The sequence below is a fragment of the Ptiloglossa arizonensis genome, chromosome 2 (assembly GCF_051014685.1).
Source record: "Ptiloglossa arizonensis isolate GNS036 chromosome 2, iyPtiAriz1_principal, whole genome shotgun sequence".
Taxonomy (NCBI): domain Eukaryota; kingdom Metazoa; phylum Arthropoda; class Insecta; order Hymenoptera; family Colletidae; genus Ptiloglossa; species Ptiloglossa arizonensis.
The window spans coordinates 2,755,007-2,780,195 of NC_135049.1; the positions used below are offsets into that span (position 1 = coordinate 2,755,007).

Below are 25,189 nucleotides of genomic sequence, written 5' to 3' on the forward strand. Positions count from 1 at the left end.
ATATAGCAAATATCGCATTTTACATTTCTTTTTTTTTTTTTTTTTTTTTTTTTTTACAAAGAAGTAAGAACAAATATTTCTTTATACATAGAATAAACTTATTTAAATTAAAATGAATTAATTTTCGTGGAATTCTTTAAAGTGCTCGAGTTGCAAGTATCCGTACAGGAAAATGTCTACCAGTAAATCGCGTAATGGAATCATTGACAGGTGTCTTATTTACATTTATGTTGGCTAAGTATTTATCAACAATTTGGCAGTTGTGATAGATTAGTGGCAGCTTGAAAGATTTTCACAAAAGAGTAAAACTTATTTAGAATACACTGATGTGTATCAAACTAATGAAACCAAAAAGTTCTCAGAAGTGGTTAAACGTAGTCTGTTGCAACTGGTAAAATGGGAGTCGTAGGCACGCGGACTGTTCCGCGCTCGGTGATAGTCGACAGTCGCGACTCGCGGATTATTCCGCGCTTGGATGCAAATGGGTTAAGGAAAAATTACATATTTCAAGAGGGAGGGAAACACCTGGGGTATAAACAAACGTATTTACATATACGTGGCGCGAGTCGCTGATGTACAGGGCGTTCCATTTGTACGAACCTCGAAGACGCGCGATTTAAAAGAAAACAAATCGAAGCGTGTCCTTTAACCTTTTCGCTGCGGAGCGCTTGTAACAAAATGTGGTAGCTGCGAACGGAGCGCATTAGTGAGTAATTGACACTGAGGTACGGAATGCTACGAAGTAAGTGGAAGTCGTTTCTTGTTCTCGAAATTTCACAATGATATTTATTATATTTGGTAATATCGTTTTACTTTATAAAATATAAAACTTTATAATCGTAATTTATTTTTTTTTGTATATTATATTAAAATGCTCGTACAATATTTTTTAATACAATGTAACGAAATTATTAAAGTACTTAAAGCCAAACGCAATATTAATAATCGTTTTATTTTATAAAATATAAAACTTTATAATTGTAATTTATTTTTTTATATATTATATTTTAAAATGCTCGTACAATATTTTTTAATACAATTTAAAGAAATTATTAAAGTACTTAAAGCCAAACGCAATATTAATAATCATTTTACTTTATAAAATATAAAACTTTATAATCGTAATTTATATTTTTACATATTATATTAAAATGCGTGTATAATATTTTTTAATACAATGTAACGAAATTACTAAAGTATTTAAAGCCAAGCGCAATATTAATAATCAATTTTGGTACGATAAAGCTCAAAGCATGGACGCGTAATTCAACGTCACATTGTGAATAATAGTACATCGATTCGCGTCTTTTTCCGCGTTTACTACAGACGACACATTTTTCGAACTTGATTTTTTTTTTCGATGCCTCGTTCGAGGCATTTTTCATACCAGATACTCGATTAACAAAAGTATCTCGTGTAAAGTATGAAATAAAAGTATATATTGTACGAATGTACATACACGCTCTCCGTACCTCAGCGACCACTTTTCCAAAGCGTATATATACGCTCTTCGTATATGAATGGTCATTCTTCGAGGGCGTATATATACGCTCGACACAACGAAAGGGTTAACTCGTGTTTTCATGGACACGTTGTCGAACGATCGGACGAGTTAATTCGTGTTTGCGCTCTCGTTATCTGTTTCAATTTATGAAACCCAGAGTACAATGGAACGTTCCAAAAACTCGCTTTGGAACATTTCGTTTCGATGTAATTTCGGATATTCGTTAAAATTGAAACGTTTCTTTCTAATTTAACCGTTTAACGTGCCGAGCGATTAGGAACAAATTGCACGTTCTTCTACGGGAGTCTGGCGGATTACGAGGCTCGATCCGGTTTAAATCTAATTGATAATCGAGATTAAAACCCTGGTGTCGAAACGGACGTAAGACGGAAAGAATTATTTTCAAGTATTGTAACTACGCGCTTTGCGTAGCTTTGTTGAGTGTTCCAGTTAGGCGTATTTTCTGCGTTTAATTTTCGTACTTTCGTCATCCTAAAACAAAGTTTGCTCGAAAAGAATGCGTTCGGATATACTCTAAGTTCGTTCAAACGTTCTACGTATTTTCTATCAACGTATTAGGTTGTTCGGAAAGTGATTTCGTTTTCCAAAATGGAGAATATATGATTTAATAAAATGTTTATACACTCTAAAAAATCGTGTTTCATTTTCACCATAAAAAAAAAAAAAAAAAAAAAACGAAACGACTTTGCGAACAAGCCAATATTTCATTACCTGTATTCGCATATTTGTCACCGTATTAGAATCTCGGATAGGGAATACTACGAATACTTCGTATCGGTGACACGGTCGCTGTTGTTCGTTCTTGCGCGAAAAATCTATTTCGTCGTTGTAAAACGTGTTCGAAAGTCCGGTAGGGATGTTCTCGACGAGTATTTTTCGACGACTACACGACCGTACGCAAGTCTCTGTTCTCGGGAATCGTTTTCCAATGGAAAAATGAACGATACGTACCAAGAAAAACCTGTTTTCTCGTTTCCAGGACTCCGAAGGTGACACTCCCCTTCACGATGCGATCTCTAAGAAACGGGATGACATGTTGGCTCTGTTGTTGGACCATGCCGCAGACATCACCCTCACGAACAACAATGGTTTCAACGCTCTGCACCACGCCGCTCTCCGTGGCAACCCAAGGTGAGTACCTTGCGTTTTCGATTTGACGCTTTTGTCCGTGATAGTGTGCACTGCTCTGAATGCCTCTGTCGGTGGTAGACTTTAACCATCCGAGGTAAGCGCCACCAGGGAAGGAAAGGACGATAAAGGGCTTCGTCTTAAGCCAGCTGACAATTAAGAATAGCCCGTGTTGCGTGTAGCTAATGGATCAAGGTGTTTGTTCTTTTGACGACGTCTCGACGACTGACGCTGCGTTATTGTTACACCCAGAGAATCGGGGTGTCTTTAAAAACTGACGGTTAACGTCTTCAACGTGAAACGGATATCGTAATGTCGCGTCTGCTCGCGATGACCGATCGCTCGTTCCACGATTCGTACACGTCCTCGAGAATGAGACAGTCTCGAGGTAGTTTTTCCTAATCGTCGATCGAGGATCTCCAATTTCAATGCAAAGTACTATGAAAACTCTGCTCGAAATACGTACTCGGACACACGCGTCGAAATATATTAGGTCATCCCATAAGTCTGGTTTAGGTCATCCAATGTCGTTTTTTGACGGTGACTTTCGCTGAAAAAAATTAATACTTACATTTATTTTCAATCATCGATATATTGACTATCAGTTTCGATGACCTTTTCTCATCTATCGGTCAATTTTCTTATTCCATTTTCGAAAAACTTCTGGGATTTTGAATCAAAATACTCATTTACTGCTGATTTTACATCCTCGCTATTGTTGAAATTTCTTCCACTTAAAAAATATTGCATCGACCGGAATAGATGGTAGTCGCTTAGGGCAAGATCCGGAGAGTGTGGTGGGTGTGGCGGAAGTTCCCAATTGAAATTTTTAATTTTTTCTACCGTTATCCTTGCTGTGTGTGGCCTAGGGTTATCATGGTGGAATAGAACATCTTTGCGATTCGCCAACGATGGTTGTTTTTCCACTAACGCTGCTCGAAGACGTTCAAGTTGTTGGCTGCAAATCTCAACCGTTACGGTCTGATTTTGTTTTAAAAGCTCAAAATGAATAATTCCTCTAATATCTCACCACATGCGCGACAAAACTTTCCGGGGATGGAGCCCTGGTTTTGGCCACTGTAAAGATGATCGACCAGGTGATAGCCATTGACGTTTTCGTTTGGGATTGCAGCATAAGACCCACTTTTCGTCACCAATAATCAACTGATCGAGAAACGAACGATTATTTTGTCGATCTCGCATGGAAGCAGAAATGTTCATGCGCTGGACACGGTTAGAAACCCATTTTCCCAGTTTCGGTACTTTTCCCAATTGTATTAAATGTCTATGGACGGTACTGCTACTACAGCTGCTAATCTCTCAGCAATGTCATCGGTAGTTAATTGTGGTTCTAACTCGATTGAAGCTTTCAATGCCTCAGAATTGAACGCTGTTGGTCGACCGGATCTCGGTTCGTCGGAAAGGTCGAAATCACCTTTTCGAAATTTGGAAAACCATCTTTGACACTTTCTCAAATTCAAAGCACGTTCACCATACACTGCGCAAGTGTTTTTAACCGTATCCGTAGCTGTACTACCTTTTTTAAATTCGTATAGCGTACAATGCCGCAAATGAAGTTCGCACACGTTCGTTTAAAAATTTTTTTTCAAGTGAAAAATGTCGTGTTCATTTTTCCATTGTCATACATGACAATGTCTATGTATGAGCTACATAGAAAGAAGTTTCTATAAACACATCGCCAAGGTGCGATTCAAGTGTTCATTTAAAGTACGATAAGAGACGAAATTACTTATGGGATGACCTAATATATTTCACCAAACTGTAGGCGCCATTGTAACCAATGTTATTGTTTTTTTTTTATATATAATTGATCGACTACAGTGGCCCCACATACGACTAGGTGAAACTTCTATTCAAACTTTACGATTGTCGAAAATCGTACTTTGTTCGTATTCGACATTTTCTTCTATCTCTCTTCCACTTTCGCAACTTTTTGAAAAGTTTCATTGAGTATTTCGTTCAACGTGTCTTATTTATCAGTCTTTACGGTATCGGTCTATCGCAATGGTAGCTCTGCATTGTGATAGAGGATCGCCCGACATCCATTCGCGACTCTGTATCGCAACAGTTTCCTTTAGGAGCAAACAAGTAGGTAGTTGGAGTTGTTACTCTATAGAAGGAGGAAGCCACGCAGGAGTTGGGTGTTTCTTGGAAAGTTGCAGAGTATGGATTACCAAACCTTGCCTAATTATTTATGTTCCGGGAATTCCAACTTAACGAGAAAGTTTGTAACACAAATACGAGTACGAAGTATTTAGAATACTTTGGGATACTCGTACTGCAATAATTTCTCGTAAACAGTCCCCACGATCCGTTGTTTAACGCTACTTCGGAATATATTAATTCACGATGAAACGAGTATGAGTCGATAACCGTTGGAGTGGTTGAAAATTACGAAAACTCAAGAGAACCCTAAAAAGAACTTTAAAGCGACGTATCCAATCCTTCACCGTCTTCGATCGGTGGCTTTGTTCCCTTGTTCGCCAAATCATGAAAGAACGTCGTACCACAGGTGTTCTCGAAGCAGTCGTTCTTCGACAAAGTCTAATCGAGTCGGTCATTCTCGAGAGGTACTGAGTTAATTTTATCTCGATTTTCACCCCACCGCCTTCCTCTTCAATTTCGTCCCCTAGAATCTCGAGAATCTTCGAGATCTGTTCGCTTCTGGTTATTACTTCGGGACTGGAACGATGGACACGAAGCCATGTTTCTTATTTATTTTCATTTCTCGTTTGCAATATTATTATCTTCGCTTGGGAAACATATCCGAAGATTACGATCGTAATTTTCGAATTTCTTGATCTAAATATTCGACTAAACGAAAATACCAGGTACCTAGACTTCTCAGCTGTTGTGGACAATAGTGTAGCATCGTTTCTTTAGTTAATTTTCACATACGACTGCAAGCATAATTGTTACAAAATAAATTGCGAATCGAAACACGATTTAGTTAATCGATAATCGTAGCGATCGAAAGATCAATATACAAGGAATGATCAAACTGTTGTACACTAGTATTTTACAAATGTTTGCTTTTGGTAGAGGAAATGCGTATAAAAAATTTATATATATTGTTGTAGCGAAATTAAGATAATTCTTCAATTAAGATAAAGTTTAAACGACGTGTACATTTTTTCATATTTTCAGAATTAAGGTTTTTTTTTTATACGTTTTGTTTTCAGTAGGTCACCCCATACAAGCAACATATTTATTTCAAGAATTAAGTCTTCCCTTTTTTTATGCAAATTGTGGCGTGTTTTTAGATTCTTTTAGCGAGTATCAAAGGGAATTGTCGAGTAATAAGGGTGGCCAACGTTTTGTGTAAATTAGGTTATTTTATTGTCGCGGAGGATTCAGCAACGTGGCTGTTTCTCACGCACACTCGCGAATCTTCCTCTTTTCTGCGACGTTTCACGGCCGTTTCCGGGTCTCGAAAATGCAGGTACCGGATGCGCATAGTAGTTGTGCAATCACAATTACGAGGTACCTACTTTCGACCTCTCGGTGTCAGCGATTCGCTCGTTTCCACGCTCTGTTACGATATTGTTCGTCGAAATAACGGCCGAATTTCTATCTCTGAATGAAAAAAAGCGATGGTTCAATGGCGTAAAATCCTACCCTGACCGCAAAAAAAAAAAAAAAAAAAAAAAAAAAAAAAAAAAAAAATTGTCCCGATTTTAAAAGTTGCACTATTATCTAATTATTTTGTACTTAATCGGAATTTTAAGTTTCCAGGTTGATAAATATTTTCACTTCTTGATTCACACACGTGAAAATTAATTTTTATTCTATCCCTCGTTAATCGTGTCCATTGAGTTTCTCTCGATGCAAAACATGGCGTGACGTATTCGTTTCTTATAATTTATTTTAAATATTGAACGAGACTTTCGGCGTTGCTCGTGCGTCACGTATATTCGAACGTATGGTAGATTTGATCGATGTGCAGAGTATTGCGCTCAAACAGAAGCTTTTTGAAACGTTCTGCTATAAAGGAAGAATTTTTGAGGTTACGCCACTGTGAGCTCTGTTGTTTATCGAGCAGTATTTGCTTCCATTTCGAGCTGCCAGCTCGTGAAAAGCGAAAACGATGAACGAGTGTGGACAGGTTGAGTTTAACGGTTCGTGGCCATCTACCGGGTCGCGAATTTTAACGTATTATGTTAATTGAATATTTCGCGTCGATTCAGTTTAACTTCTTATGTCGGTTTTATTATTCGCGCGCAACGTTCGGTTGTAAATATTAGAATTTTTGTGTTTCGCGTCCTAAATTGTACTTGGAAAATGTTGACAGTAACGAACAAAAACGTCGCAATTTTTACTTTTTATTCTTGTACACTGTTACTCTCAAGTATTTGTTTTATCCTATAACCTGTTCTTTCTTCTATTTATTCAACTAAGTTTCTCTTGTGCTTTGAGAAATCGAACATCGTTTTCGAGCTTTTGTCGCATTTTTGATTCTTCGTGTTGATAAACCGAGAACCAGAAATATCATCAAAATTTGGTAATTGCCAAATTGTTATTATTATAATTAATTTTGCTCCGGTAAACATTGACACTGTGTACCAATTACCTGGCTCATTCGACTGAAATTTCGTACTTATCAAATCATTATTGTTGATCAACGCGTGAAATTGCGGTTGGTGGTTAAATATTGCCGTAATGTATCGATCATTCGGGTCCGCGTGGTCTGAGAGGAACTTTCCGAGTGAAATCAAAATGGAAGACAATAATCTTCGAGTAGTAGGTATTCGAACAGAAGATGAAACCTATTCGAGAAATGTCGTAAAGGGTGTTAGTTTGATAATTTTTCTTCGCCGTGGCGCGTCACACGCTCGAACATGATCACTCACGGGCACGCAGAAAGAAACCTGCACACCCGTGGAGCTGAATCCGGTGGATCGGTGGTTAGGTGGAGCGCCCGGTTTCGAGGGGGTAGCTTTCACCGTGGAAAGTCGAGGGAAAGGGCGTCGACGGGACCGGGTTTTCGCATCCGTGTCTATGGCCTCCGGATATTACCTACCTTCGTTGCTTTTAAACCGAAGGGTGCTGATTACCGCGAGAAGATGTATGTGCCGCATCACCGACCGGAGGATGTATTTCAAAGGGAACCTATTACCCTGGTTTTCTGTCCCACGCCCAACCCCCTCCCTCCCCCCTCTCGACGGCAGCTTCCATAGAGCAGCAGGTATATCTGCGCGAAAATCGACCGCGACATTACGCAGGGACGCGTCACCTGACGCGAAACGAACCTGGAATTAGATTAAGCATGATTTAGGATACCCGTGGTAGATCATCATAATGCTTCACGGTCGGGAGGACGAATTCGTGCGAGGCAGAGTGGCGAACGATTAAGATTTCGGCGAGAACAGCTCCGACGGACTGGCTGCGTGGATAGGACGAACCTGCACGGCAAATGGTTCGAGTGTGTCTTGAAACTAATTCGCAGCAGGATGGTTCGAGGGAAGTAAGTGCTCAAAGCTAATGAAGTTTTCTTTGACTCGAGCTACCCGAGTCGAGAAGCGAGCAAACATCCCGCTTGCACCCCGGGTAGCAACGGCTCGAGTTAGAGATATCGTTCGGTCGGTTTCGCGAAAGCGCATACATGTTTTGCTACGAATTCCTTGACAATCATCGCAAGCTCGATGTTCAGGTTTATATGCATAGGCTAGTTTGGAGAGGTGTAGCCTGGACAGGGACACGTTTAACGAAGTGGGTGGAGATAGAAACTTTCGCTAGGATGGACAACCGATGTATTGACGAGTCAGAGCGTTTCTGTCAATTCCTTGACAATCATCGTAAACTCCGTGTTTCGGTTTGTATGCACAGGATAGTTTGGAGAGGTATAGCCTGGGTAGGGACACATTTGACGACGTGGGTGGAGATAGAAACTTTCGCTAGGATGGACAACCCATGTCTTGACGAGTCAGAGCGTTTCTGTCAATTCCTTGACAATCATCGTAAGCTTGGTATTCAGGTTGGTATGCATAGGCTAGTTTGGAGAGGTGTAGCCTGGACAGGGACACGTTTAATGAAGTGGGTGGAGATAGAAACTTTCATTAGGATGGACAACCGATGTCTTGACGAGTCAGAGCGTTTCTGTCAATTCCTTGACAATCATCGTAAGCTCGGTGTTCAGGTTTATATGCACAGGGTAGTTTGGATAGGTGTAGCCTAAACAGGGACACGTTTGACGAAGTGGTTGGGGATAGAAACTTTCGCTAGGATGGACAACCGATGTCTTGGCGAGTCAGAGCGATTCTTGACAATCATCGTAAATTCGGTGTTTAGGTTCGTATGCATAGGCTAGTTTGGAGAAGTGTAGCCTGGACAGAGACACATTTGATGAAGTGGTTGGGGATAGAAACTTTCGTTAGGATGGACAATCGATGTCTTGACGAGTCAGAGCGTTTCTGTCAATTCCTTGACAATCATCGTAAGCTCGGTGTTCAGGTTTATATGCACAGGGTAGTTTGGATAGGTGTAGCCTAAACAGGGACACGTTTGACGAAGTGGTTGGGGATAGAAACTTTCGCTAGGATGGACAACCGATGTCTTGGCGAGTCAGAGCGATTCTTGACAATCATCGTAAATTCGGTGTTTAGGTTCGTATGCATAGGCTAGTTTGGAGAGGTATAGCCTGGGTAGGGACACATTTGACGACGTGGGTGGAGATAGAAACTTTCGCTAGGATGGACAATCCATGTCTTGACGAGTCAGAGCGTTTCTGTCAATTCCTTGACAATCATCGTAAGCTTGGTATTCAGGTTGGTATGCATAGGCTAGTTTGGAGAGGTGTAGCCTGGACAGGGACACGTTTAATGAAGTGGGTGGAGATAGAAACTTTCATTAGGATGGACAACCGATGTCTTTATGAGTCAGAGCGTTTCTGTCAATTCCTTGACAATCATCGTAGGCTCGGTGTTTAGGTTCGTATGCACAGGATAGTTTGGAGAGGTATAGCTTGGGTAGGGACACATTTGACGAAGTGGGTGGAGATAGAAACTTTCGCTAGGATGGACAACCGATGTCTTGACGAGTCAGAGCGTTCGTGTCGTCTCACGAGCAGTTGGCAGGTCACAGATGAGAAGCAATCGCAGAGATCTTAAAGCGTTATGTGTCCAGCCTATTTCTTTTCGTTTGTTTCCGGTGATCTCTGCAAGGTTGCGGAAAAGAATACACCACACCAATTAACGTTGTAATGTCTCTTTGTAGAAATGTATTCAATAAGGAACACACGTTCTATGTAGGCAACTATTAAGTTGTTCGAAAAGTCATTTGATTTCTTTTAGTGAAAATGAAACACGATTTCTTTTAGAGTGTATAAACATTTTATTAAATTATATATTCTCCATTTTGGGAAACGAAATGACTCTCCGAACAACCCAATAGTTTAGATTCAGCGTACAAATTACTCGATGGTACTAATTTAGTAGGAACACTACGTTGAAAAATTTTAGCGAATCGTAGTGCAGGGAATGCAGCGGTTGATATATCTGATCAAAGGTGTGTCTATAATAATCCGTTACGAAAATCCATGAAAAGTATACTGTCGATCACCGGTGATCGACACGGTGCTTAAGCTTTTGACTGCGGTGCACTCTCAGAGAGAACCATCAATGCAGACTGCGCGATATTCGCATATGGTCGGTCGTGACAAGGTCGATCTCGCGCTAGTTACACCTGCGTTCGTGCCAAATATAGGGTGTCCCGATCATCACCGGTCGATGTACTTTTCGAATAAAACTCAAACGGTTCGAACAATCTTGATACTTGTTTTCTATTCGAAAGTAGAAACTCGGTAGTTAATAATGGAACAAGATATTTTCCAAACGGCCGTCTTCTTTTCCCGGAAAATTTTTATTCGTTCGTATGGGAAAATTTCATTTATTCACCGTGCTTTTTGCCGTGACACGATATCCAAGGAACCGATTACAAAGTTCCCGAATCGTTCTCGTCAAAGATCGCGATTTTTCGTAAATATGCCCGAACGTATGCACGCGTTCTTTCACCGTGTACTCTTCCACGATTAATTTCCCATCCGTCTAGATAACGTACGTCGAGTTTCGGGTTAATCGGTTCGAGGATGAAAAAGTATCGCGAGATTCAAATCGATCGTCGACGATCGGGACACCCTGTAAGAGGGAATTTTGACTATATTCGAGTCGCAGTCGGGTCAGGTTTCTCGATGCTCTCGTATTCGTCTTCCTTGGGTGTCCTCCCTGTTCTTGTTCTCAGTCGGGGGACGCCTCTAGCCTCTAGTCTCCTCCACGCGAATCCTCTTTCTCTATATTCGCGCTTCCTCCGTCCCGGCGTGTCTCTTTTCCTTCGCCTGTGAAGGAGCTGGCAGCTTCTCTCAAGTCCTGTGTTGCGCGGAGCTCTGAAGCCGAACGAACGGACGTCCGGAGACGTAATTTCCTGCCCTCCCGGTGCAGCTCCCTTCCGTTTGCTTCCCTTCCCCCGGCCCACGCCGCCTGCCGCTTTGTAGGCTGCATTCTCCGGGGGTTGCTGACGAAACTTCCCTCGTTTTCCATGCTTCTGCCTTCGGTCTCTCTGTATGTTCACGAATTAGGGTCGAGCGATGTTCGCCACATGTCGAAATGCAATGCACGCAGCTTCGTGGAGATTAAGCCTTCCTGGCCGAAGCTGGCAAGCCTTCTCGCGGCTTGCCCGCGCCGCAAAGTCACGACGACCACTTTCGTTACCCTTTAAGAGCGTAATTGTTCCGGAGGAAAACCTTCTGGCTGAGGATCTGCGACGAACCGAAAGATATTTTACAATTACAAAGGAATCCGAAACAGTGTTACCCTAACCGTCTTCGAATTACGCTCTATTCGATTTTAGAGGAAACACCAAGTCGATCGATAAATTTGTGCTCTTTATTTTTAATTATTATTGGATTGTTCGGAAAGTCATTTCGTTTTTTTTTTTTTTTTTTTTTTTTTTGTGAAAATGAAACACGATTAAACATTTTATTAAATTTTATATTCTCCATTTTGGAAAAGGACATCACTTTTCGAACAACTCAATAGTATCTCCAATGTTTAGGCACTTGGAAGGCAATTGTTTAGTTTTTTCTTCAAAAGTCACTTCGATGGAGAATAAGAACGTACATTTTCGAATGTTTCAATTTTGATCTTCTCAAGAAATAAATTAAATTTTACCAGTTAATATAAGTAGACTAGGAACGAGCTACACTATACTTGAACGTTTATACTTGAACTCCAAATTAGATCCTCCGATTTCCAACTAATGGTATAGTGAAATTACCTCGACACGTGTTATTCTCGACGAATACTTGGAACCCGATTAAATAATATTTTTTTTTATGGGTACCGTACTTTGGAAAAATTACGATCTATAATCTAATACTTTTAAATATCCATACATTGCAAGGAATAAGATTTCACGTACAAGAGTACGTAAAAGTTTAATGTAGCTTCCTTTGGATAATAGATAAACGTTGCATAAAATTGCTCACCTTTCTTCGAGAGATATTTCCCCAAACTACCTTATTCTTCAGCCTGTCGTGCTGACGTAACCCCTTAAAGGATGTTATGGATTCGAGGTATAAAAATTTCTCACCAGTTCTCCGCCATGACAAATATTTGTCTGGTACAAGCTGAAGATTGTTTTAGAAAATGTCGTAGCATCCTTGTCATCGTGAAAGCCCTCGGTTGCTTCTTTTAATCTGTTTACATCTGCAGCTTTGTCCATGGGAGCCGGATGCTTTCGAGTGAGAACTTGGCCGAAGAAAGGCGGTAAGCGTTTTAATCTCGCGAAATGAACTTTTGCTTTAAGAACAATGGATGCGCCGGCCTCGGTATACTTATGCGAAGCCGTGTAGTGTAATTTGTATATGACGGTGCCACGGAAATGGCGTACGCTATATATGTGATAAGGTTATTATCATAAATAACGTTGCGCGTGTCTTGGCAACTTTGTTAAGATGATAACAGGGCGGGAGGGTGAGTTCGGTTGTTCTTGGCAAGTATAATGAACGAAAATTACTGCCGTTAGTTTAAAAAGGCAGTACATTTAATAACAGTGTCAGCTTTAATGAATTAATCATTCGACCGAGCACGATGCACTTTAATTCTTCGCTAAATTATTTTTCGGCTCGGGGATAAGATTTTTTACCGGATATATTCATCGAGGAACAAAAACGAGTATCTGAATTTACATCGATATAAATAAACGACACGTTCTCGTATATTGCACGTATGGTTCCGTGTTTTTGAACACTTGGCTAGATTTGCATATATTTCTTTTGTCGTAACAATTTCTTTCCACGTGTTCGGTGTATTCGTTTTTTAAAAATACTTTTAGATATTTCGTTCCAAATGAATATATTTACGATCGAAAGATTTATATTAATTTATACTCATACTCGAAGAAAGTCCGATCGCGTTAGAATGTTGTCTTTTCTTAACCAGATTGTTAAGAAATTTCCAAACCGTATCGATTTTCATCCAATGTAATTTTATTATATTTACGTACAATCTTATCATCGATGTAAACTACGCATCGTATTTTATCAATTTCTTTCCGTAAGTCAATTGTTCTATTTCAATTAATCGTGGCTCGATTAATCACGCTCTAAATCACGGAACGCAGGGCTGAGCGAAACATTTGACAAAATTGTAATTAACGTTACAAACGCATTTCGCGTTCTCAACCGTGTAAACAGCGGAAGATACGGTAAATACGAATTTACCAATAGTACCTGGCGCGGTAATGTTCGCGTCGTACAATGCGCGGATTGTAATGTTTTGGCATTATCGGAGAAGTGTACACGATAGATCGAGGTTAATAACACTTTATGGCTGCAGAAGTACGAAACGATCAGATGCCTGGCCAGTGCACAGCTATTACGCGTAAAGGCCACTAAAATTACCCAGTTATGCCTTCTCTTTGTTGCTCGGTGTTTCCAATAGCTCGTTATTCAACCCTGATGGTGCAATTATTATGCATACGTACGTAGATATAAACAGAGGTCGCATTGTAAATTTCATCGCCCGTGTTGGTCTAGCTCTGCCTCTCCGTATTATAGTAATATCTGCGTATTGATAGTTGAGTGACATGGTCGTGAAATCGATCAGTATTTACGAGACCTATAAACACCGTGTTACGTGCACTTCGGTCTTTCCAACTTTCGAAAGGTGGGTTACACATTTCGTGGAGAATTCTTCGTTAATACACCGTCAAGGAAGACTTTCCGGATTATAAATGCACGAGGTTGTTAATGCAATTTTCAAAATTCAATTTTAGATTGCGGTACGTACATTGCATTTACAAACACCATGGAGAATAATTATTTTCCTGCGTTAATTTTGCGCTCCCCTAATTGAACGATAACGCCGCTACAATAACAGTGCTAGACAAACTAGAAACCAATTTATTCTGAAAATGGTATTACGGTATAATGTAACAACAACGTTGCAATAATAACGTTGCGGTACAATTTCAGTCTCAGACACCGATCCGAAGTGTGAGTCGAACATCGCTGAAATAGATTTTTAATATCGTTGTAAATAAGACGATCGAAGAGTTCATTTTCCATAAATTCTTTCTTCGCCAAGGTATATCTTTAACGAATGTTGGAAATATTAATTAAAACGTTGATTGAAGTAAAGACACCCTGAATTTACTTACGAAACTTATTTATTTACGAAACAATTTTGTCGTTAAATCGATACGATCTACGATTAACGTGTCTATAAAATTTTACTCGATTGATTCAGCGAGAAAAAGAATTGTCCCATCGATAAAAATAAATTCATCAGTCACGTGCAAGTTACAAATTTTCGTGAACGGTAAATTTTGATCGGAACATTTTCCGTTCGAACGTGTTTTCGTGTTTCTGTAAATTGTGTCCGTTACTTTTATGCGAATGCTCTGCGTGTGTAGTAGTCGCTATCCCGCAAGGACTCAGCGTCCAAGTGAAATTGTTCCTTCCACCGTGAAAGGACATCGATTTATGTGCACCTAAATTCGATTAACCCTCGCTTTACAGCACTTTGAGGCGCTTTAAGACACGATGGCGCTCACGAAACCACGACAGCGTGGAAGACGACGGCCGACGTGTGCGGCTTCTCGCAGAATATACGAGTCGGGAGAAGTCCTGTTACGAAAACTAATTCGAAGTTACACTGAACGTGAAATCACGCGCTCGACCGTGCACCTTGGCTCGCATACCTTGTTGCTTGTAAAGCGGCCAAGTGCAGCGTGGTCTCGATCTACCGAAATTGTGTATTATCGGACACGCTGCACGAGGAACGAGGATTCCATCACGGGATCGAGTTTATTCTTCGATGGGTCTGTACGGTGGGAGTTGGACCAAACGATGAGCCAATCACGGTGACGGTGTCCTGTATCGTTGGTCCATTATTTTCGCGTTTGCGTTGCACCGATGTTAAGCACGGTGTAATTAATACGGTGTTTCTAAATTATCGTCGCAAAATCTACAGAACGGTTCCGCAAGTTCGCATCTGAGAAAAGACTACTAATAACCATGGGTCCGCAGAGTTCTCGTTGTCTCGTTATAGGCGATTTAACGCAATCTCCGGATGGTGGTTTCGAAACACAATGGCCGCAAGCTCCATTAATTAACGTCCGAACTTTTGCACGCTATTATTTAAAAAACTACGGAAGAAGCTCCGGAGAATACGATCGTATAAACCTTCGAGGATTACAGAACCATACTGCATTAACAATAAAAGTAAAAGTACTTCCTAGATTTTTGATTTTTGTTTAAAAATTCGAATGCACGCGACAGTGAGGAACGCCTAGAGCCAGAGATTGGCGATACGGAGAACAAAGTAACAAAGTCTTGAACGACGCTGTTCTAAGCAGTAAGAAGGTCGAATCGAGGACATTTACAGAGGGAGAATGCGAACATTTACCGAGGACTTGTTCCGCGATGACTATTCGAAAATAAAAATCCAAGGGAAAGTTCTCCGTAAAAAGTCTAGAGTCGTTCCAGGTTAAGGTCGAGCCGAGGACATTTACAGAGGGCGAATACGAACATTTATGGAGGATTTTCTCCGCAATGGCTATTCGAAAATAAAAATTCAAGGGAGAGCGCTGTATAAGAAATAATCTAAAGTCGTTCCAGGTTAAGGTCGGGCCGAGGACATTTACAGAGGGAGAATGCGAACATTTACGGAGGACTTGTTCCGCAATGGCTACTCGAAAATAAAAATTAAAGGGAGAGCTCTCTGTATGAAACTTAGAGTCGTTCCAGGTTAAGATTGAGCCGAGTACATTTACAGAGGGAGAATGCGAACATTTACGGAGGACATGCTCCGCAATGACTATTCGAAAATAATAATCCAAAGGAGAGCTCTCCGTAAAAAGCCTAGGAACGTTCTAGATTAAGGTCGGGTCGGGGACATTTACAGAGGGAGAATGCGAACATTTATGAAGGACTTGTTCCGCAATGACTACTCGAAAATAAAAATCAAAGGGAGAGCTCTCTGTATGAAACTTAGAGTCGTTCCAGGTTAAGGTCGAGCCGAGAACATTTACAGAGGGAGAATGCAAACATTTACAGAGGGAGAATGCGAACATTTACGGAGGACTTGTTCCGCAATGGCTACTCGAAAATAAAAATCAAAGGGAGAGCTCTCTGTATGAAACTTAGAGTCGTTCCAGGTTAAGATTGAGCCGAGGACATTTACAGAGGGAGAATGCGAACATTTATGGAGGACTTGTTCCGCAATAGCTACTCGAAAATAAAAATCAAAGGGAGAGCTCTCTGTATGAAACTTAGAGTCGTTCCAGGTTAAGTTCGAGCCGAGAACATTTACAGAGGGAGAATGCGTACATTTATGAAGGACTTGTTCCGCAATGGCTACTCGAAAATAAAAATCAAAGGGAGAGCTCTCCGTAAGAAGCCTAGAATCGTTCCAGGTTAACAATGGTGTGCTTGTCAAACTCTGTCAAACTCCGTAGCACAAAGTAACTGGCGAATCCCGGACGAACGACGATGGTGGAACCCGTTCGAATCAGTCGTTGACACGCGACCACGTCCTAACGAAATTTTAATCGCGTCGCTGGAAACTCTCGGGATTGCTTGGTTTCCGGGCACACACGTGATCGAGGTCCTCGCAAAACAAAACAAACGATGTTCCCGCGACTGCGAGGCGAATCTTCTGTCCGACTCTGCTCGGCGTGTCACAATCAGAGCACGGGGGCTACACGGGTGAGATCAAAGCGGGCTCTGTGCCCTGTCTGCTGGCCCGTTGCGTTTTACGTTGGCGGCTAACATAATTAAGCCACCGCGAGACGTCCAAAGTGGCTTCGAATTCGCGTTAGAAGTTCGCGGACGAACACCAGCTGCTTCCTTCCGCGCGGTTGTCTCGCGCGGTTCTCGAGCGAGAAACGAAATTATCTGTGGTCGAATCGCGTACGAAGTGGGCGTGTGGAGGGGGGGAGGAAACGGTTAAATGGGAGTACGTCACGGTTAAAACGTAACCAAACGCGTCGTTGCTGTTTGCCCGCTGGCTTTGGCCACGGACACGAAACCCGAAGCATTAATTATAATTTAGATGGAACGATTAAATCCCTCGGTTAACCCGAGAACGACCAACGCCGCGAAATTACAACCAGCGTGCTCGTGACTTTCTCTTATCGTTCAGATTACGCTTGTTCTTTGGTAACGCGCTGTAATTTTCAGGCAATACCGCGGATATCTGGGTCGCTTCTAAGTCCAAGTTTACGCCAACGAACGAGCGCGTGAATTTTCGGTGGTTCGCGGTACCACCTGGATCATTGTATCGGAAATGTTGTTACTTCGAAACCTTCCGACGTGGAATTTTCATGCAGGGATAATTTGACGCGAGGTTGCGACGCAAATTGAAAACGCGAAACTGTATCTATCGACTCTTAACGGATCGATCAATCTACGAGTACCGTTGGTCGTCCATTTCGATAATTGTTCGCGAATATTCTGGGCAAAAACCTCGTTGAATAATCGAGCGACGAAACCCGATTATTCGAATCGACCCGTTCGGTAGCTCTGGTGTTAACTCGAACAAAGAAAAACAAATACCCCGGTTAAGCTCGGGGTCTTCCCTACCAATCTCGAACGTGAAGGTATCCACGGTATCTAAACAGTCCTCGGTCCCATCGGCAGGAATGCTCCACGTTGTTTTAATCGCGTTCACCGGCCCGGCTCGTCAGTCAACGTTCCTACGGTTGTGTTATACCCGCGTAATTCCATTCGTGCCGCTGGAATTCCTTGCACGACGCACAGTTCCGAGTTTTACCGATTGGTATTCCCGGGCGTGCACCTTCTACGCCCATACCTCGCGAACAAGAACAGCTCGAAGAAAAAGAAGAATCGGAATCGGCAGAGGGAACGGTGGTGAGTAGGTGATGGTGGTGGTGGTGGTGGTGGTGGTGGTGGTGTTGGAGGTGGGGTTGGAAGTAGAACGAAGGAGAAACGGAACGAGGAATTCGCAGATAAGCGCGAACATTTCGTTCCGGACGCGGGAACGTTCCGATCGACGGCCGTAAACTTCGGAATAGTTGTCGGTGTAATTAGCCCGACTCTTTCACCAGCGGCATTGGGGGCCAAGGGGTGGACGAGGGGAGAGGGTTGTCGGAGCACGGGTGCCGGAAAACTGGGCGACGATAGGGTTACGGGGTTGAAGGCTGGGTGGGATAAGCATTGAAATAGCTCGTCGGGCGCGAGCCGTTTAATTTGGCCCAGCGAAGATCTAATTACTTCCAATAGTTTGTTAATTTCATTCGACTACTTTGCCGCCGTTAAATAATTATTACGGGGCAATGGCGGCGAGACGACGACCTCGCGGACCGACCGGCCCGGTGTCGAGAGGTTAACGGGAGTCTCGACGACGCCTATGCGAACAATGACAACAGCTACGAGGATATCGGAGGAACCGAATGGCTGACAGGGACTCGAAGGTGACGCCTTTGGCGAATCGTGTGCGCGCATTCGATTGGAAACAAGAAACGCACGAATTGATCCTTGCGTTTTGTCGCGCAACACTTCACCGATCGGTACAGGCCGAACGTCCTGTACACATTTCACCGGTCACCGATCACTCGCTCGCAAATACATCTCGACAACACTGGCTCTGATACGGTATAGATAGTCGCGCGGGAATGGGCTTTTTCTTACACCTGTAGAAATTGTAACGTGCTCGTAATTGATTCGAAAGCACGGAACTACGTTCCGAATGTGTTTGCATAATTCGTGGTTACTAAAAATTTCAATATTCGAAGGACCACCTCTCCAATGGAGGGAACTAACTCAACCGAATGACATAAACTATTGTAGGAATTTATTTAGTTATCGAGTAAGGGTGAATAAAGTTCTAGAATATATGTGTACCGAATAGGGTAGTAGTAGGAACGGAACGTTAACAAAGCACACGATTAATATCTACTCTGACTACGCTATTCTTATTTTACGCGAGACGACACGCTTCGACAATTTTCCAACAATCACTCCTACCCTAAACACTCTTTTGCACTTTATACCCTCACACGCATTCATTCCCTTTCATTCTAATTCTCGATCTCTCTCACTCCATGTGTCTGGTCGCGTACCTCAAAATTTTCCAGTATGGCGCTATCTCAATCGCTCTTCTTTCACATTTCGCTCGCTAATTTATTCAAAACACTTCGGATTCTCTCCGGACCACATGCAATCTCTCATTCTCGCGTTATCACACTATAGTACGCCAAAAATTTCTCAGTATAGCGCTATCTCAATCGCTCTTCTTTCACATTTCGCTCGCTCGTTTATTCAAAACACTTCGGATTCTCTCCAGACCACACGCAATCTCTCATTCTCGCATTACCACACTATAGTTTGCGGAATAATGGAATTGTTGAACAGAAGAGAAAAGTAAATAGAACGTTTATTTAAATAGTAGAAGATAATACAGTGATGCGGGCATGACGATTGTGACGGGACAAATTTCAAACTGTCGCTTTTTAGCGAAGGATTCGAGTCACACTCGAATCCTGATTCTACACTTCCTGATACTTTACACCGGTCACCGATTCCTATGAAAAGACATAAACAGCCAAAAGGAACCTATTCGCAAAGCAATACTGCGCTTCTATCAACCGGATATAAAGAAATCTAGCCTAAACGAACATTGTCGCCTCTCACTCGCCGTTCGAGTAGCCGCGTGAAACATCGTGGCGAGTGAGAGTCGCCGCTCGAGCGCAAAGGGTTAATACTAACCTTGGTACAGGTTCAAGACCGGCAAAAATAAGCGCGATAAGTTTCAAGTTGGAAACAGAATCCCTTTATTCAAGATCAGGAGGTTTACGTATCTTTGGAGAGGGGTCGTTTCCTTGGAATTTAGCCTGGTTAGGACACCTTTGCATCGAAATCCTTGGAGTTCTAGCTCAGACGGACACTCTTTGTCCCAAGTTTTGGACTATGTGGATCGTTTTTACATTTATTTGGAGTTTGGACAAGACGAAGCTCTCTTCGCGTTGTCATCCACAGCGTGACGGGACAAATTCCAAACTGTCGCTTTTCAGCGAAGGATTCGAGTCGCGCTCGAGTCCTGATTCGTCGAAGTTAAATATAGCGAGGATTGGTGAGACTCGCGACGATCACCTAATCCAAACTAAGAACTTTACTTGAAAATCATTCGGACCGGAGAAACGATGGGTTGAAACGGACAGCGTAACGACGTGGCGACCGGTAGACTACAAAATGTAGACTGCTTTATTCGCGAGCTTGGTGGGTTTATGTACAGTTGTTATCTTAAAGAATAGTACGGGCTGAAATGTTTCGCACGGTTGGTTTTCGGGGTGAGTCTCATCGGGAGGGCGTTCGTCGAATTCGAGCTTGGCGATCGGGATGCACTGTGCCGGGTGGTCCGAGGTGACGAAGCCATTCCTAGAAATTAGATATCGAGGAATTCGTCGCAACAGCGAGGAGACGATCGGTCTTACGCGCTATTATATGGACCCGATTCGTTGAAATTCGAAATCGATGGACGACGACTCGTTGGTCGAGCGCGCCACCGTTAGATTTTGTTCTGAAACTAATTTTCTCGAAATTAGATATCGAGGAATTCGTCACACGATGAACGACTGACTAGACCGTAACGGTCGCGTCGGGACACCAACCGAAAAATATCGAAGTGGATCCCCTCCCCCGTGTCTTGACTTCTTAAGCGCTGCATTGGTCCAAGTCGTTGGATTCCAACGTATAGTTCAATAATTACAACTCTTCCAAAGTCGAACTGTTCCAAAGACCTCGATAAAGGAACGTCTTCATCGCGAGGTAATTTGCAGACGTGTGTGTTAGCGCATCGTTTAGGCGGGAGAAAGAGAACCTCGGAGGTCTCGCGAGACCTTGCTGCTCCGAACAGTGGTAGGGACGATTCGTGGGCATTTGTAAGGAAAAAGTACGGCTATTTATCCGAGGAGTTACTCTACCACGATACTGTGGCACGTTGGTGACCAATTCTATTTACAGGTGAGACACTACAAATCGACGAGGACAATTTGAATTCTGAAAACGTTCGAGCGATGAAATTTCGAATAGTAAAACTTAAAGACGCGATCCAAGCCCGGTTGGAAGATGAAGGACATGTTACGAATTTGGTATCGTTCCGGTGCAACGGTTTAACACTTTAATGGAAATGAATTGCCCTGCACGAATCACGTACCCAGAGGTCTCGCCGCAATAATTTTATTCGTCGGAAAATATATTTCCATTTCCAGCATGTGGAATATTAATCGAGAGGGTATCCATCTCTGACGCGTTTGCGACGATTAGAAGTAAAAACGACTACTCAGTTTACATCGTGTTTCGTGTTTTCGTAAGTAACGAACAAATCTAAGCTTCTCTCGCAACGAGAGAGCACGTTCGTGTATCAATCCATTCTCTTCCAGCTAACTTTACCGCGTTCCAAACTTGTTGGTTCGTGTTTGGCGAGTATTCGAGGTAGAATTTTATTAAATTTATCCATTGTAAATGAACTCGTTTCAACGTTATCTTTATTCTCGCAGCCACAGTTCCACGGAGAAGCAATGGTAAATCTGTATTAAAAGGATTAAGCTGCGTCTATCAACCTAGCTAAATTACTTCTACAATTTCTATCCGCTACTCGCGTTTGCGGCTGTAGCTTTGAAACCCCCTGTACATCGAAGGGTCTGGAAGTGTGGGTGCATGCCGAAGGCAGAGTCACCGAGTAAAACCGTGCCATTATATCTATATCGAGTTATAATAGCCCTCGTGTTAAATCGCATGAGAGCCAAATCGCTTGGAACTAACGTCGAGTATCCCCGTTCCTCTCCCTCTCCATCCTCTCGTTATCCTATTCCCCTCCCGGACATACCAGCTCCACGAAAACTACATCGCTACCCTTAGGACATAACGGCGCACTTTCGTTAGGAATTATGCATTCAACCGCCGTCACCAACTCTTTTTTTTTCTTTTTTTTTTTCTTTTTTTTTGCCCTGTTCTCCCTTCGCCTTTCCTTTTTGTCCCCTTTGTGTCATTAATTGGGAACGCTTGGGAGTCGACTGTCCGATCTTCCCGATTCGATGTAGGAGACCGCTGTGGGCGGTTCCCTTTCTTGTTTTTTTTTTTTCATTTCTCTTTTGGAAACTCGAACATTATTTTCAACAGCTTTACGTTCAACGGATACACCGAGGGGACCGTTGGGACGTTTTAACCGTTCCTCGTCGCCGATTTTCCGAAATTGCGGGACAACTCGGGGAAAATTGGACGAGTTGTTATTTTCTTCTTCTGCGGAAACAAACACACCGGGTCGCGATCGCTTCTTCGACTCTCAGTTCCGTTCAAAGTACCGTTAGTGAACAATCCCGTGAATACGTATTTCCGGCAAAGATGTTCAACGGTGATTCGCGAAGGAAAGTGGAACCCTTCGAATTCCCGTCGGATTATTTTCGCTGAAGTGTTCATTACAGAGATTCAGTTATCGCCGGTCGGATATTACGCCATTCTGGTAGCACTTAAAAGTACTCGAGTGCATAGTCGACGGTGCAAACTACCACGTTCGCAGGGTAGAAATATCACCGACTGTTCTCGCAGACGTGAAATTTTCGTTAATCGCGCTTACACTGCAGTTTGCGCCATTACAGTTTCGATTACGAGCCTTTAACAAGGATATCGCGATAATGAATATCGAAGAGGGGGAACGCTGAGAAATTTGTTCGATCGCTTCGATTCAACGCGATTTCCTCCGAGTGTATTTTTCTTGCTTCGTTAAGTTATTCGTGTCCCGTGAACGTCCTTTCATCGAATTAAATCCTCTATCCGATTCGAAACGTTTGCACAGAATGTATCATTCGAATTCTAGGCGTGCAATTTATCTATTCGTGATTCCAGTACTTTCAATGATCACGTATCGGATAAGAGAGTAGTACGAGAAGAGACTGAATAAATTTATTATTTTATATTACACAAACGTGACCTCGTTTTATATTTTCATAATTTAATTAACCAGGGGTAAAACTTTGTTTCACGACGTCCTTTCGTCGAATTAAATCCTCTATCCGATTCGAAACGTTTGCACAGAATGTATCACTCGAATTCTAGGCGTGTAATTTATCTATTCGTGATTCCAGTACTTTCAATGATCACGTATCGAATAAGAGAGTAGTACGAGAGGAGACTGAATAAATTTATTATTTTATATTACACAAACGTGACCTTGTTTTATATTATCATAATTTAATTAACCAGGGGTAAGACTTTGTTTCGCGACGTGAAGTGTCGTAAAGTGTTTGTAAAATTTACTTCGAAAGCAAACAAGATCGATATGTATTGCGGTGAAAAAGAAAAATCAATTGTGGAAGGAATTACGACCAGTATCGATCGGACGTTTTACCCAGTCAGCCTTCGTAAGGCCTGCGACTAAGGATAAATTACTCGACACTGTTCACGGTCAACTTACTCGTGGTACATTCCCCTTAATCCGGGTCTGATCTTTCCTTCTCCCTGTAATAGATAACTAGACTGCGAGTGTTTAGAATTAATCTGTAGATCGTATCTACGCCACGAAACCTCCAATTGTACGCAATTACGTCGAGAAGAATTTGTTGTTGATCAATCTTTCGAAATTTACCGAATATTTTACTTCTCGAACGGTACTTTCGAATCGAAAACATTTAGATCGGTAGTACTCGACACTAGAAGTATCAAACGAGTGAATTTGACTCGTTTCGAACTTCTTTTTGAAGTAACATCTTCTTAAACTTTCCTTTTCAATTAACGGTGTCTTTGTCTACGATATTCGTGAATAATTATCAAAATAGACAACTAACGGTACTCGTAAATGAACTTTTAGCGGTTCCAGTAGTTGAAACGACGTATCGTTGTTTTATCCAGTTTGAAAAGTGTTTCGGTGAAACGTATAGGAATAATCGGTCAAAGTCGTCCCTCGGTTTGTCCGCGAATTCACTTTCTACTTTCTTCTATCTCGTTGGGTTGCAATCTAAAGAAAGTTTTCTTTGCGGAGGATGTATGCAGTCCTGCATTCAGGTTATGAAGATAAGAGTAAGTGGAATTTACGAAGGAAAGGCGCTATCGAGCAAGGAGCCACTTTATCGTACTTTGTTACGCTCGTATTAACTTCCGTCTTTAAAGTCAACCCCCATAGGTTAGCGTAATTTGTAATGTTCCGCAAAGCGAACCGACGATTCGCTTTTACGCTACGGTTTATCATTTCCGTGTGCATTATTTTTACAAAGCGTTTTCTTTCCCACGCAAGGCAAACAAAATTATAATAATAAATTCGAGGAAAAACGAAACAATGTTCGCGAGCTGTGTACGAAATGTTTTCGTTCTAAAAGTTGAAACAATTTGGAAACTCGTTTATAAATATTTCGATTTTATTTACGCACGTATACTATCGAAAAGTTCGTGTTTCGATCACAGTAGGTATTCTATTGGGTTGTTCGGAAAGTCATTTCGTTTTCCAAAATGAAGAATATATTATTTAATAAAACGTTTACACACTCTAAAAAAAATTGTTTCATTTTCACCAAAAAAAAAAAGAACGAAATGACTTTCCGACTATTTCCATTTATAACTAAAAAAATGCAGGAGATCGAGTCATTTCATCGATATGCCTTTATAATAAATTATATCATTCGCGCGAATATTAACATTCATTTAAACGCAAATTAAAATGCCATAAGTTTTGCTCGATACAAGTTTCATTAGAAAAAAAAATCGCACCGTGATAGCTGGCACACTTGTGCGTATTCGCGCATAATTTGTTCATTTTCTACAACTCGAGAAACCGATTTACTATATCGCTCGAAATCGCTTTTCTTCGCGTCGAAGTAATGTAACCGATCGATTTACGAAAAAAGAAAACCAGCTAGCCACTTTATCGGTAAACAGTGGCACGCACCATCGACACCTGGCTATATCGACACCTGGCGCTCTCTAAATGGTTGTTGCGTTCGTTCGAAAAAGAAAAGTGTCCAGGTGTAGCGTTGGCCCGTGGTTGGAGTTCCATCTTCCCAATAGTATAC

The 25,189-nt window shown here is 41.9% G+C and overlaps 1 protein-coding gene across 1 annotated transcript in view; it reads left to right on the plus strand.

Moving 5' to 3' along the window:
• The window catches only part of LOC143155339 (E3 ubiquitin-protein ligase MIB1-like), a 575,890-nt gene that overhangs the window by 75,060 nt on the left and 475,641 nt on the right, over window positions 1–25,189 (plus strand). Inside the window, exon 9 of the mRNA XM_076327964.1 lies at window positions 2,505–2,656. Coding sequence (XP_076184079.1) covers window positions 2,505–2,656 — 152 coding nt within the window. The remainder of the gene's footprint in view (window positions 1–2,504; window positions 2,657–25,189) is intronic.